Source organism: Aristolochia californica, unplaced genomic scaffold, assembly GCF_029961685.1.
Source record: "Aristolochia californica isolate CCGP_79_NKW_82.1479 unplaced genomic scaffold, dmAriCali1.0.hap1 SCAF_1, whole genome shotgun sequence".
Classification (NCBI taxonomy): domain Eukaryota; kingdom Viridiplantae; phylum Streptophyta; class Magnoliopsida; order Piperales; family Aristolochiaceae; genus Aristolochia; species Aristolochia californica.
In genome coordinates this window covers 57162172-57175958 of record NW_027181770.1, presented here as the reverse complement: position 1 = coordinate 57175958, position 13787 = coordinate 57162172, and the positions used below count along the sequence as shown (strand labels likewise).

Below are 13787 nucleotides of genomic sequence, written 5' to 3'. Positions count from 1 at the left end.
CATAAATTCAAGGGGAAGTAATTCTAATTTGAAATTCAATCATTTGGCAGTTTTATTTTTATATATATTAGGCTTTTTTTGTCATAAAATAAGGGGAAGATTATTGATTTAGAGTTGATTCTCATTCATATTTTAATTACAATAAAATTTAATAGGGTTGATAATTACAAATTTAGTATTTTAGATGTTTTTCTTTCAATAGACACAATTTTCAAGGTCTCAAGCTCAAAGACAAGTTATATTGAAGAAGAGCCTACATGAAGAATAAAAAATTGAAGACTAGAGTTAAGTAGATAAAACTTGAAAACTCTAGCTATGTAAGAGAACAATCAACCATACTATTGGTAATAATCTATCATCCTTGAGTGTCAATTGCCAAGCAGCATAAAGCATAATCGATCACCCAGAGGCATGCCAGAATGAGGTATAAAACATAACCCCACTAGATTAATTGACCATACCTAGTCCAAGATATGAAAAATACATGGTATGACCAAGCATACCTACAATATTGATTGATCGGACCGAACCTTGCTTTTAAGGGACATAAAGTATGATCTATCATACATCTAATATTGATTGATCAAACTTAATTTTGCATAGCCATAACTTAACCGCATGATCAATCAATTGACTTTTTTTTTAAGGCTTGAAACTGTATCGATCAATAAGCCTACAGACTCAAAAAAATATAATTGTTATACTCGATTGATGGATTATACCTTTCCATTGATCAATCATTGTATGTGTCAACTTTTTATAAATGGTTACAAAATGGCTAGTTTGGCAGGGATTCCTTGTAAATACCCCACCAAACATGTTTTAGACAATTAATTGAGCATTAACTTACAAACTTTCAAAGCATTCAATAGCCATCTACTTTTTTGAAAGAAAAACTCTATTTCTAGCCAAAGGAACAGTAGTAGAAGGAGATGGTAAATGCAGGTGGCTTCGTGGATGTGGGAAGCCCAACAGGGTGTTGCATTGAACAAAGAAGCAGACCAGGTAATCGTATCAATGCCCAACTCGTCTTCAACCTCCAGGAGGTTCCAATGTTCGGATCTGATGGATTTAATTAAATACCGAACAAATAGTCTTTCTTTGTAAAAACATTTCAGAGAAAAACTTGGGAAAATAGTCAAAATTGGACACAAAACATGAATGCGAAGATTGATTTTATGTTAACATATCATTAAGTACTCACAAGAAGAAATTTTATTCAGTATAAGCTCTTTTATTGTTCTTAGATTCAGATGTTTCAACAAAAAATCTCTTTCATTCAAATAACTGATAGTAGATTATGTCCTATACCCAAAAACAAACACAGGAATTATTATTTACCAAATTCCCCACGGACTAATCCTCGATGCAGTTCTCCATGACAAATATCTCCGACAACAACACAAGCAATAAAAATAAATGATTTATCTGAGAGATGTAGCTAATCTGTAGCCACAGACACACCAGCATAGCCAATATTCACATTTACATAACAACATAACTACACAAACGAGGAGAGATCCGAGTGATGATCAACTCACCGAGGAGCAGCACACAAACGGGACCCAGTAAGCTTTCCCTCTCACCTTCCTCTTTTCTGCTTTACTGATTGGTAACCTTGCAGGCGAATTCCATTCCGCCTCCATCACCCCTTTAATGTTAGCCTTGGGTTCTGCAGAATGTTCTGAATCTGGCTTCCCCACCGATCCGTCGTGGTCCTGTACTGGAGCTGGTTCGTGTTCTCGTGAAGTTGGTACCTTTTGTTGAAGCTGTTTCTTCTCGGCACTCGCTTCCACCAGCAGACTTCTCAAAGGAGTGTGGGTTTTTCCTGAACTCCAATTCACTACCTTTGCAATAATCTCTTCGTTTTTCTTTCTTCCTTGTGATTCATTGCTACCATGGACCACAGAAGGAAACCACGCTGCTTGGGAAGGAGGTGATGTTGGTTTTTGGGAGTTATCGGCCAACTGGATTTCAGTGGACGAAGAGGCCAGTTGCTTGTTGTCATCTAGCTGAGGATCAACCAAGGTCATAAAAGATGGAGGTTCAAAAACGTCATTGTGGTCAAGCTGACCTTCATATGAATTACTTTCTTTCTTAAGATTGGCAGCTGATGCTTCTTCTTTTGGGGTTTCCAGATTAACACCTGGAAGAGGTTGGAATAGCCAATAATGTCCAGATAAAAGATGCAAGAAACTACAATTACAAAGAAAAAACACAACAAAAAATGCCAACAGAGAGAACCATCTAAGACATGTTTGGCTTCTGAGTATTTTTCCGAACTAATGGAATAGAAGAACAACAATCCACGAAGAGTAGCATATAACATGCAATAGAAACTGATATCACAAAGAAATACGAGATAGACATTTATTTGAGACTTATCACTTACTACGCAGCCATGCATGCAGGTATGCACTCTCACACATACTTTCTAAGAAACAAAATGCTGAGACACATTTTAAGAAGTCTATATTACATAAAGCTAAAGGATCGTTTCTGCAGCCTAGGGAAACAAAATGAAAGAAAAACTATTTTCATTTAAACCAATTTTCTTTGACCAATTTTCTTGTGTTTATGCTGCTATAAGAAATAACAATAAAATTAGTAGTAGTGTATTGGCTTACAACAGAAAGAAAAAGGAAAAGTTTTATAAATAACAAAAAATGAAGTGAAAGAAAGAGGCAAGAATGGTTAAGGACCAACTTAATGGTTATTGTTTTATTTTTCCCTCATCTCTTGTTGGAGCAATAGAAAACCCATTCTCCTATTCATTTTAATTTTTTGAAGAATAAGATGCCTTGGGGTGAAAATTTTCCCATCCACAAAAAAAGCATACACCAGAAAAAAAATTTCAAACAGGAAATTTTCCTTTTCTACTTTTGTTCTGTATTTCATATTGGCACAAACACACCCCAAAAGGTTAAGAAAAAAAATTATGAGGTAAATAAGAAAATTCCTAAGAATTCTATAAATTACACATGGACACTGCTACATTGAAGACATCAACTCATCAACCTAGTGGAAAACATAAATCATGCAATTTCCCAAATTTCTGAACATTTTTAGAATGCATACACCCGTTAAGTCATTTATAGTGTAATATTTTATAGAGTATATGAATATTTTGTGCCGCCATGAATCCTCAAATTCTTCCTAGTAGAAGCCGCCCAATCACTTTAGCAGCATCTATGACCTAGCTTTACTGCTTTTCCAAACTAAAAATCCTCCTCTATCCCAGAAGCAGTCCAACAAAGCTTCAGGGAGTTTAATATCTAAATGTTAAACTGATGTTTCCAGCAGCACGTTGAAGGTAATACATAAAATTTACCATAATTTTTTCATGTTAATTTGAAGAATTTGCATGAGGAATTTTTTTTTAAAATGTGCCACTTCAATGAAACAGTAGAAACACTAAGAACAATCAACATACTTTTGCAACACAAAATCTTACCAGAAATGGAGCCCCAAGTGCCTTCCACACTGTCACCTTGGCTCATAGAATCTATAGAAGCATCACTGAACACAACTGAAGCATTTGCATTTTGCTTAAGAGTAGTGTCTCCACACCCCTCTTGTGAAAAATGATTTCCTTCAGAAAAGTCCTTGGAGCCATAGCCCCCCTCTGAGACTACACTCTGGACACAGGAATCTATATCAACTTTTGAAGTCACACATTTCTCATTCTTACTGCCCTCCACTTGTTTTCCAGGTTCTACAACTGAAGGCTCCACTGAATCACTAAATGCAAGTTCTTGCAAATTCTCCAGGGAAACTTCTCTGTATTGATGTTGATGACCAAAAGGCTCCAAGACATTGTCGAAAAGGCAGGTATTGGAACTTGCTACTTCTGAAGTTATAATTGTATCCAAGGGAACTGATTCATTTAGTTGTGGGTTAACTTTTGCTTCACCAACTCCAAGATCTCCGTGGCATTCGATATCAGTTCCAGAACCTTTGTTCACAAATTCTGAACTGCAATTGTTCAAAGAAAGAACACTTTTATCTTCATCTCCCCACAGAACATAGGCCCCTACCACTGAGTCACCTAAATCAGCCTGAGCCCTTTCATGAACAGCATCATGCAACTCACTTCCTAGATCAGTCAATCCAATATATTCAGCATGTACGGTGGTTTCATTTTCCTTGCTAGCTTTTTCAGTGGTGTTATTCAAATCGGAAACAGTATTTTTAGACAAATAATCTTTAGTACCATGACTAAGATCCTTTTGAAGCGACTCTTCCCGCATAATTGGACCTGTTGTGCTATCTAATTCAACGACATCTTCTTGCATTAGCAATATTGATGGAACTTCCATCTCCCTAGGTTCTCCAACACCAGCACAGGCTATATCACTCTCTGCTTCCATTGATTGTTCTTTCACACCAACTTCAGTCCCAATTTCAGAAAGTTGCCAAACAGGTACATCCTTTTCAGCACAATCAAGTTGAAGATTTCTTTTTGGAGCTTGAGCAGCATCTGTATCTCCAGGAGCACCAGAAACTAAAAAGGCCTCTGGTATTGCCCGCTCTTGGTAAACACTAACAACTTCATGAACCTCAGGATTCAATTCTGTTGATTCAATACATTCACCATTTACAGTGGTTTCTTCATTGTGTTTCGCTCTTTCACTGGTAATACTTGAATCAACTTTTGACCTGCCATCCGTGTGATCTTTAACAAAAATACTTTGATCACTACAAACTGACTCTTCCTGGATGCTTTTTCCCAATGATCCATCCACTTTAGAAACAGCCTCCTTTACTTGAACTAGAGGAGTTTCTTTGCTCAATTGGACACACTCACTACTAAAAGTGGCTTCTTTATCCTCTGTAACTATTCCGCTGCTTTCACCAGAATCAGATTTTGATTTATCATCTGTGTGATCTTTACTGATACTAGTTTGAACATCATGAACCGACTCTCCTACACTACCTTCTACCAAGGTGGCATCCAGTTTACAAACAACTTCCTCCACCAGCACTGGAGAAGTTTCTTCATTTGATGCAGCACATTCACCATTTAGAATTGTTTTTTTATCTTCTGTAGCTTTTTCAGTAAGAGCATTAGACACAGCTTCTGACATGTCATCTGTTTGATCCTTACTGGCACCATTTTGATCAGTGTCAACTGACTCCTGAATGGCTTTTCCCAATGTTCCATCAGCTTCACAAACCTCTTCCTGCACTTGATGCAATAGAGTTGCTTCCAACTCTATCTTTCTAGCTTCTTCAAGACCACCAGAAATCACATAAACCCCTGGTGTTTGCTCTTCACAAACTGTGGGTTTATTTTTGGATATGTCTTCCTCTGCTGCAACTTGCCCAGAAGAATCAATTTGTGTGATTCCTTCAGGAGCCTGAGCAGTATCTCCAATTGACTGAGACATTATCAGAAACTCTGGTTGCAATTGTCCAAGATCTTCCAGAAGACAAGACTCTGTTGCAGAAAACTGACTAGCAGCTTCACCTTCTTGGGCTGAATCAACTTGGGGGCCTTCTGGAAGTTGATCATGATCACCCAAAGCACTTGAATCACAAGTTGTAACTTCCACATGGTTCGAACTGATAGAAGAAGAGAATCCATTTGGAGATTTTTGCAGCCACTCAGGAGTTTCCGAACTTTCCTCTGCAAAGGAAGTCATAGAGTCCAGTTCCTTCTTATCTATTTCACACCTGTGAACTCCTCCATCTGGAACTTTATCCTCAGGATTCACTACATTCATAGGACCAAGTTGTATGTAATCTTGTGCTAGAATGCCTCCATCAGGAACCTTATCCTCTGGATTCACTTCATGCTCTGAACCAAACTCTGTGAAATCTTGTGTCAGAATGCCTCCATAGGGAACTTTATCCTCAGGATCCACCTCAAACTTTGGATCAATTTCTATGCAATCTTGGGCTAGAATGACTCCATCAGTAGCTCTATTCCCCAGATCTACTTCATGCTTAGAATCAACTTGTATGCAATCTTGAGATACATGAGAAAAATTTTCAGTCTCAATAAACTCAGGATGAGAGCTAGAAGATACAGTGGACATTGGCTGAGAAATAGAAGGCTCAGTCATGAGACTCTGGTGCCCATCGCTATAGGGTTGATCCTCCTGATTGTTTAAACAAACAAAAGCTCCTTCACTGGAAGCAGTTGTCACTCTGATGGCACACGTTTGGGGAAGGTCTGCAAAACCTTCAGCTTTTGCAGACCCATCCTTCTCATTTACATCACATCCCATCTCAGTGCATTCACTCATAGGTGTACTAGGTAAAGTCATTGTTGTAGGCATATGTTCTTTTTCAGAACCTTGAAATTTTTGACAAGTTTCCACATTCATACTGTTTATAAAAACACTTGCAAATGACTTGGTGTCTGCGACACATTCTTCAGTTAGTAAAAGACCAGTGGAGACTTTATCGCTTTCATTGAGGGTAGCCACAGATTGAATTCTCTTTTCAGGGCTCGAAGACAAGGCATCAGGACTCCAAAATTGGTCATCACACGTTGGATTGGTCAATTGAAGGCTTTTGTCTGCAGAATCACATGAGGAAGTAAATCTGTGCTACAACTTCAATGATTCAAGAGCCGATGCCATGGAAAATAATGAGTGCAAGTATTTTATAGCACCAAATAGATGATTTATTGTTAAAATCACATGAATCAGTTGAGGGGAGAAACAGAATGAAAGTGACAAGAAAACAAATGAATCATATCCAAAGGGAAGTTTCATATAAATGCATACATAATGTTGTAAGAAGAAAGTGAAACATCAGAGTATGCAAGAAAATTTGCTAAATTATGACAACAAGCAATACCTCTCATAGTCCACAAAGCAATGCATAAAATCTAGTTTCACTTTCTGTGCATTATGTCTTTCAGGTACATCTCATAGTTTTCCTAGCTTTGCTTTCATTCCAGAGTATCTTTTCAAAATTTTATTATTCAAGCAACAAACAAAAAAATCAGCAATTCAAATAACTTTCAGCAGATATTATGCAGGTTTTAATCTCTACAGGTTAAATAGGTTGAACAGCAAACCAGTCAATTTGCACTAAACACCAACCAAATTCAAAAGGACAAAAAACTTTGACGACAGTGGTCAACAATGAATGGAGGTCAACCAGCAGGTTTTATGAGCATGACCTCTTTCTTACTTTCCCTTTTATGGTAGATGTGATTACTTTATACTGACAAAAAGAGAAGCATACTTCCCATAATCACTTCTTTCAACCATCGAGTAAGTCATTTACAAATTAAAACATGCAAGACAAACTAATCCAACAAGACAAAAGGCCAAATGAACAAAACACTCCACTTTTGCAAAGTATGTATAGCAACTATTTGACCATTTTATAATACATGACAATGCAACTGTTGTTATATTTGGCTCAGTTCGGCTTTCCGAATTTCTCAATGTGATAATCAGAAAGGAAAATGAAAGGTGTTGGGTTCATGCCCCAATGCATCAAGGTTTTTTTTTTTTTTGAGAGGGGTGTGGCGCGATTCAAAGTTGCGACCTGACGCACCTAATGTAAACAGAATACCACTAGACCAAACGGCCTTAGGTTTTTTTTCGAAAGTACGGTTAAAACACCTTTTTTAATTGCGTCAAGGGCTTCTACAGCAATCATTTAAAGAAAAGTGAAAAAAAGAAAAAGAAAAAGAGGACTCCTAACACTTTTTTTTTTTTTTTTTTTTTTGCATGTGTGCTCTCCTTGCAAATATCTTCAATCTCCTAGATGTTTTCTTTGTGAACTTTTTTTATTCAATATCATGAGCCACTTCTGCCGACATCTTTTACTCATACATTCCACACATAAAGGTTTCTATACTATCTCCAAACTCCTTTTCTATCTCTGAGGTTGCATCAGACAGACTTTGCTCGTGATAAAATAATGGATATGCCAATTCACACAGTTTAAATTGTGCAGAAGAAGGTAAGAAGATAAAATTTCTGCAATAGAAACAGGGTCAGCTGAAACACCTTTCAACAAGGCCCACCAAAAGCATGAGCAGAGAAGCTCTTTCTTTCAAGTTTACAATACAAAAACTATTCAAACCTTTTTAAAAATCACTCTGATTCCAAATCTTTGAGATTTTAGGTAAAAAAGAATGAGAGGTGTAACATGATAAACATTATGTAAAAAAGATTTATTGTTGAGAATTATTTTAATGCCAAAAATGAGTAGAGATTTTGAAGATTTTTTTTAACTAAACCCTAAACCCTAGATAGAGAGATAGATAGAGAGATATTACTCCAAGACAAAGGTTTGTGATTTGCTTTCAACCTTAGCTAAGATAAAGAACATGACCGCTATGAATTCTTCCAATCTTTTCCATTTTTTTTAAATGAGATCAAAAGTTTTTACTTGATTATTTGCAAACCTAAAACATAAGTAATTGCACCCGTTCAAATAGATCATTTTAATTGTTCAAAATCATTTTAGGTTTCTACACACAGCAAAGTTGGCTGCTTTGATGCAGTCTACCCCAAGTAACTGAATTCTCGGTCAGTAAGGGAAATCAGATTGCTATTTGCTCTATGTGCAAATGAAAGGCCTTAGTTGGCCACGAGCATAACACAATAAAACAAATCTTCATGAGAGGACAGACATTTAATGCAATATGTGGAACATCCAGCATGAATCTAACATTGCACCAAAAAGATCATACTACAATGGAAATGTGCCATTTCACCAGATTGGAACATTAAGCAGATATATTAGACAAGACCCAGGTACCTGGAAGTAGTGAACATTAATGATACCAGACAAGAGTGTTGCCATAAATGATGCATTCAATATTATATCGGTTTTGTAAAAAAAATAGCTGAGCTACCTGTCATAAATATAAAGGATCCCACTGACTTTCTGCAGCTTCAGATATTGTTAAATAAATTCCTAGTTTCTTTTTAACTTAAAAATTTCCAGGTTTTGTTATTTGCTTTGTTTGAAATCCATCTGAATTTCTGAATACATGATGTCCACCAACATAGAAAAACACTAACAAACGAATCACCTATAGTCACCATTCTTTCTCTTTTCTCCCGAGCTTGTTCCTTGCATTGTCGTAATCTTAGAGGAGTCGCACACTCTTTACAAATTCAATAAAGTGCATGAATGCCACATCATTTTTCAAGAACTTACTGGCAGTGGGAGTGTCGAGAACCCCTTGACCAGGTTCAGCATTACCAGAATCTTCAGGATGCCCCATAGCAACCGGTTCTGTTATTGGGCTGGAACCTGCATCTGTGAAGTCTGAGATAGCATCCGCAAACAATTCCTCCTCCGATCTGTTTGATACTCGCCTTTCAACTTCAACTTCAACTTTGTCGTTCTTTAAGCCTTCTGCAGTAGACTCTACTGGCAAAAAGCAGCAGTTTGTTTCAGATACAGGAGAGTCGAATAAGTCAGTTGCCAGAAGTTTTGGCGAAAGGAATACGACATCTTACCGGGGGACTTGCGATCATCGTCGGAAAGCGCATTTTTCGGATCTGTCAGATAGCTCCTATCAGAATCTTCTACTGAATCCACAATCTTAAACCCCTCAATCTTTCCACAGACCTTCTTATGAGCTCTGCGATGTTTCGCATTCGGGTGTGGATTTGGGAAGCTCCAGCCACATTTGTGACAGACATGGACTCCATGATGTTCTGAAATAGCCAAACAGCCGTCTATGTTAGAAGTTATAAATTTTAAAAAGAAAATATTAAAACTAAAACCCAAGAAAGAAAACAAAGAAGACAGCATACAACAAGAGAAGACGAAGAACTCACACCATAAAAAGTAAATCTCCTAATATAAACAAGAGCAGAAAGACGACAGCCGGGGCCAAGAAGTGGCACATTACTTCCCAAACGGCAAAGACACAACAAAGAAGAGACAGCTCTTATCAGTAGAAACCCAAAAAACAAACACTTGCGAAAACATAAGTCCAAAACTGAAACTCTGAGTCCGACGACAAAACAGTGAAAAACCAGCTAAAACATTTACATCAAATGAACCCGGAAGCAAAAACCCTACATATCAAAAGAAAGAAAGAATAGGCAAAGGCAAAAAAACGCCACGAAGCTCAAGGCTCTTGAAACTAGATTCCAAAAACCCATAGTGGAAAAAAGAATCCATAAAAGGGAAAAAACCTTTAGAGAACACCAACCTCCAAGCAGAAAGACGAAACAGAGGAACCAAAAGAACCGCAAATGATCAGAAGGGGTCAAAAACATAAGAACCAAAAGAAGAAAAAAACGAAAAAAAAAAAAAAAAATCAAAGAAGGGGACCTGGTTGGTGATTCATCATCCTCTCTACGTATCTCCCCTGTGCGTGTCCAGAAAACAAGAACAATGTGAGCGAGGAAACCTCTCACTCTCTCTCTATTTCTTTCCTCGTCCGCTTCTTCCTTCCCTTTTCCTGCAGCTTTCCCTGTTGTGCTGCTGTGCCAAAAGTCGCCGAAGAGAAGACTCGCAATGGAGTACAGTGCCCGCCGTAGCAACAGAGAGACAGCGACGTTCTACGGCAAGTTTCTCAAGCCCCGTCCGGCCATCCCATGTGAGCCGCTTTACGGTGGGCTCCATCTCTTGCGGGGCCCAGCCCACCTCTTTGACGTTATTCTCCTCCTTTCACAACGGCGATATGTCGGTCGATCGGAGCGCCACACCGTTTCCCGCGTAAATTACCGTAATCATAAGTACGGTGAGATCCTAGTGGGGTTGGGTTAGATATCTGGAGTCAATGCCAGTACTTGGGGCCAATTCGGTCATCAAACCCGCTTCGGAGCATCCGAAAGGCGAGTTGACTCGCGAGTCAGAGAAAAGGACACTAGCAAAATTTTGAGGATTCTTAGGAGCTTCTAACGGAATAGAGACTCAATGATTTGGATTGTTAATCGGGTCCTAATTATAATAATTAAATTTTCATGTCTATACTTATAATATTGGTAAAGAGCCATTTCCCTCTTGGCTCTATCATTTGTGTGACCAAAGATAAGAAGGCATAGGGCCTCCATGACACCACTCTCCTCTCATTTCCATGTCATTAATAGAAGAAAAAAAAAAGTAAAAGGAGAAAGACTTGTTACATGACATAGACTAGAGGGGGAAAAGGAAGGCCTGTCACTAATTCTTCTTGAGAATGGGGAGGTCCACCCTCACCTCCATCTATTACATCTTCATAATCAAAGTTTATATAAGAATCGATTGACTTTAACCATTTTTTTTATCAATTTATTGACATCTTTAAATGTCGGATGTTCTAAAATACATCAAAAGAATTGTATGTAAACTTCCACTAGAGTAGTCATAGAAGTCGGAGACATTAACTTCACTTGAAGTTGAATCTTTTTCGTTCATCTGTTCATTTCTCTCGTTATATCTGCTATGAGACGAAATGTCCATAGTCGTTCTACCTCAGTGAAATTGATATGACTTCCCAAAAATCGCTTAAAACTCATTTTAGAATTTGGAAAAAATTCACACAATTAGTTTTTTTTTCTATTAAATACTTAAACTTAATGTGAGAGTAATAATAGTACATCATGTGTTACTTTCATCATAATTTCTTGTCAACCAATGTCAACCAATAATTTCTTGTCTTGGTGACCCTAATCATCTCCATCAAATTGATTGTTGGTTAATCTTTCATCTCTCTATTGATCTTTAGTTCCATCTGTAGAAAGATAAGAGGATAAAAAGACAAATGGAGTATGATGGAATATGCTAATCTTTGGTGAGAGGCCACCTTAATGTGAGGTTACATCTTTTTTTGTAGGCTATTGTGGGCTCCACAAATAGAAAAAAGTTATCCCCCTTCATTTCTTGAAGAAAAAAATGTAACACCTTTATAAGATAACTACCCCTTCTAATTTCAAATATATCCCTTTCATATTTATTCAAAGTTGAAAAGTACCCTTTGTTTTTATCGATTAATGTATAACTATTGATTAAGTTAGGAAAACATATGAAGGGGGACCCCTTTTAAGAGTAAGAAAATTTTATAAGGGTGAGAATAGGTCGGATTTAGGATGGGTTTGAACTCACCCTCTCAAAAACCTAGAATGAGTCTGTTGGAACCCGGGGAAAAGAAAAGAAAAAAAAGAAAAAATTAACCATTATTATTCCCAAAAATAGTTATTAAAAAGGAAAATATGATCATTATTTTATTTTCACTAACTATTTTTTAGAATAATAATTGTCAAATTATCAATTTCTTTTCTTTTCTAGCAACTTAAGATTCTTCCATATTTACTTATTCAACACTCTATCTCACGTTGGAGTTGCTAACTATAGTTTGCAAAAAAAAAAAAATATCTTCTTCTTCAACACTTTGGGTTGCGAAAATTCTTTTAAGGTGCAAAATCTTCATCTTCAATTCTCCCGTTTAGTGGGATGTTCTTCATTATTGGTCATATAAAAAAATATATTTATCATTACTCTTCAATTATTCATTATTTGGGTGTTCTTCATTATTGGTCATATAAAAAATTATTTATCATTACTCTTCAATTATTCATTATTTACTCCTCAATTGCAAATGTAATAGATTTCAAAGTCAAATTATAACTTGGAAACTCAATTTAAGATTTCAAAAGTATAAGCCCAAATTAAAATAACCCCAATGTGGTAGCTGATTTGAAAAATAAGAGCCCCAAGTTAAAAGGCACCGACTAAAAACAACTGATGATTTTAAAGTAAAAAAGAACTAGCTCAACTTTAAAGAAAAAAGTATAATGAAAAATTTAAAATAAAAAGTCCAATTATATTGAGCTCCTTAGAATTTCAGCCCAATCATATGCCAAATTTAAAATAAGGTCCATAGACGTTTGTTAAGCAATTACAAACCATTTTTAACAAACAAGAAACCCAAATTCTACCTCAAATTGATGCTTAAGTAATCATTAATATGAAAATAAAAGTTCTATATTGCTTAGCTTGAGAGAAAAGACTCAATTATACAACAAATTTGAAATTTTGAACCTCAATAAAAGATTTGAAAGTAAATGTATATGAATTCAACAAAGAAACAAGCAAGTATAAACAAAAGTTTAAAGACAAATGATTTTTTGTACTTAGTGTTTAAAACTCAAAAGAGATGAGACTTAAATTCCAGATTATGATCTCCAAAAGAGATTTGAAATGAAAAAGAATTTGGGAGAGGGTTGTGGGTGTTATGGCATCATCCGACAACAAAATTGTGTAAAGACTCACTTAAACATGCAAACTTCCAATGTTTAAAAATATGATCGTTAGTATTGTAAAAGTACCTTTCTCACTTAAAAAATCCAATAAAAAATCAATGAAAATTACATAAAAATAATCATAATGTACGGTTTGAACTTTTGAAAGTAACGATAAGTCACTTACAAAATTTAGAGATAGGTAGAATCCAAATTGAAGTCCAAAAATCAGTTCTACGCATGTTGTCATAATGTCATTAAACTAGTCATTTAAACAATCAAGTGAACAATCTTCTTTAAATGCACTCAACAACTTCTATTCTCTAGTGTTCGATTAGTCATTCAAACAGCCTTCACTTTTATGTTTTTTCTCCATTTTCTATTGTTCGAGCACCCCCATCTTATTATTCAAACAATCTTCTTTTTATTGCTTCAAGTTTTGGATGTTGAGTGTGGTCATTTGAATGGTAAGGTTTTAATCCTCATTCTTTATTTACGTAATCATTCGAACACTTTTTCTAGACATTTGAATAGTTTGAGCTATAGAACTTGTATATGATTTTAAATTTTATCTATGTTGGAAAATGGACCAAAACCCACATGACCAAGGAAGGCTCACACCTC

At 36.3% G+C, this 13787-nt stretch overlaps 1 protein-coding gene across 2 annotated transcripts; it reads right to left on the bottom strand.

Annotated features, from left to right (window-relative positions):
- Positions 1 to 1308: 1308 nt before the first annotated feature.
- LOC137952364 (uncharacterized) lies at positions 1309 to 10471 on the bottom strand. Of its 2 annotated transcripts, none has more exons than XM_068799515.1 (5): positions 10273 to 10471; positions 9447 to 9647; positions 9142 to 9357; positions 3455 to 6526; positions 1309 to 2146 (listed from the first exon to the last, which is right to left on the bottom strand). In XM_068799515.1, the coding sequence occupies exons 1-5, from the start codon at positions 10289 to 10291 to the stop codon at positions 1533 to 1535; spliced, it is 4122 nt and encodes a 1373-aa protein (XP_068655616.1). In that variant the 5' UTR covers positions 10292 to 10471; the 3' UTR covers positions 1309 to 1532. The 2 variants fall into 2 exon arrangements, with proteins under 2 accessions (XP_068655616.1, XP_068655625.1); XM_068799524.1 differs by having other exon boundaries at positions 9142 to 9354.
- Between the last annotated feature and the right edge of the window lie 3316 nt (positions 10472 to 13787).

What these genes read in the sequence shown, in the direction of transcription:
- LOC137952364 (XM_068799515.1), bottom strand. An exon ending in CGATGATCGCAAGTCCCCCG is followed by an intron (nt 9,358 to 9,446) that starts GTAAGATGTCGT and finishes GCTTTTTGCCAG; the next exon opens with TAGAGTCTACTGCAGAAGGC. An exon ending in CACTTGGGGCTCCATTTCTG is followed by an intron (nt 2,147 to 3,454) that starts GTAAGATTTTGT and finishes AACCTCTTCCAG; the next exon opens with GTGTTAATCTGGAAACCCCA.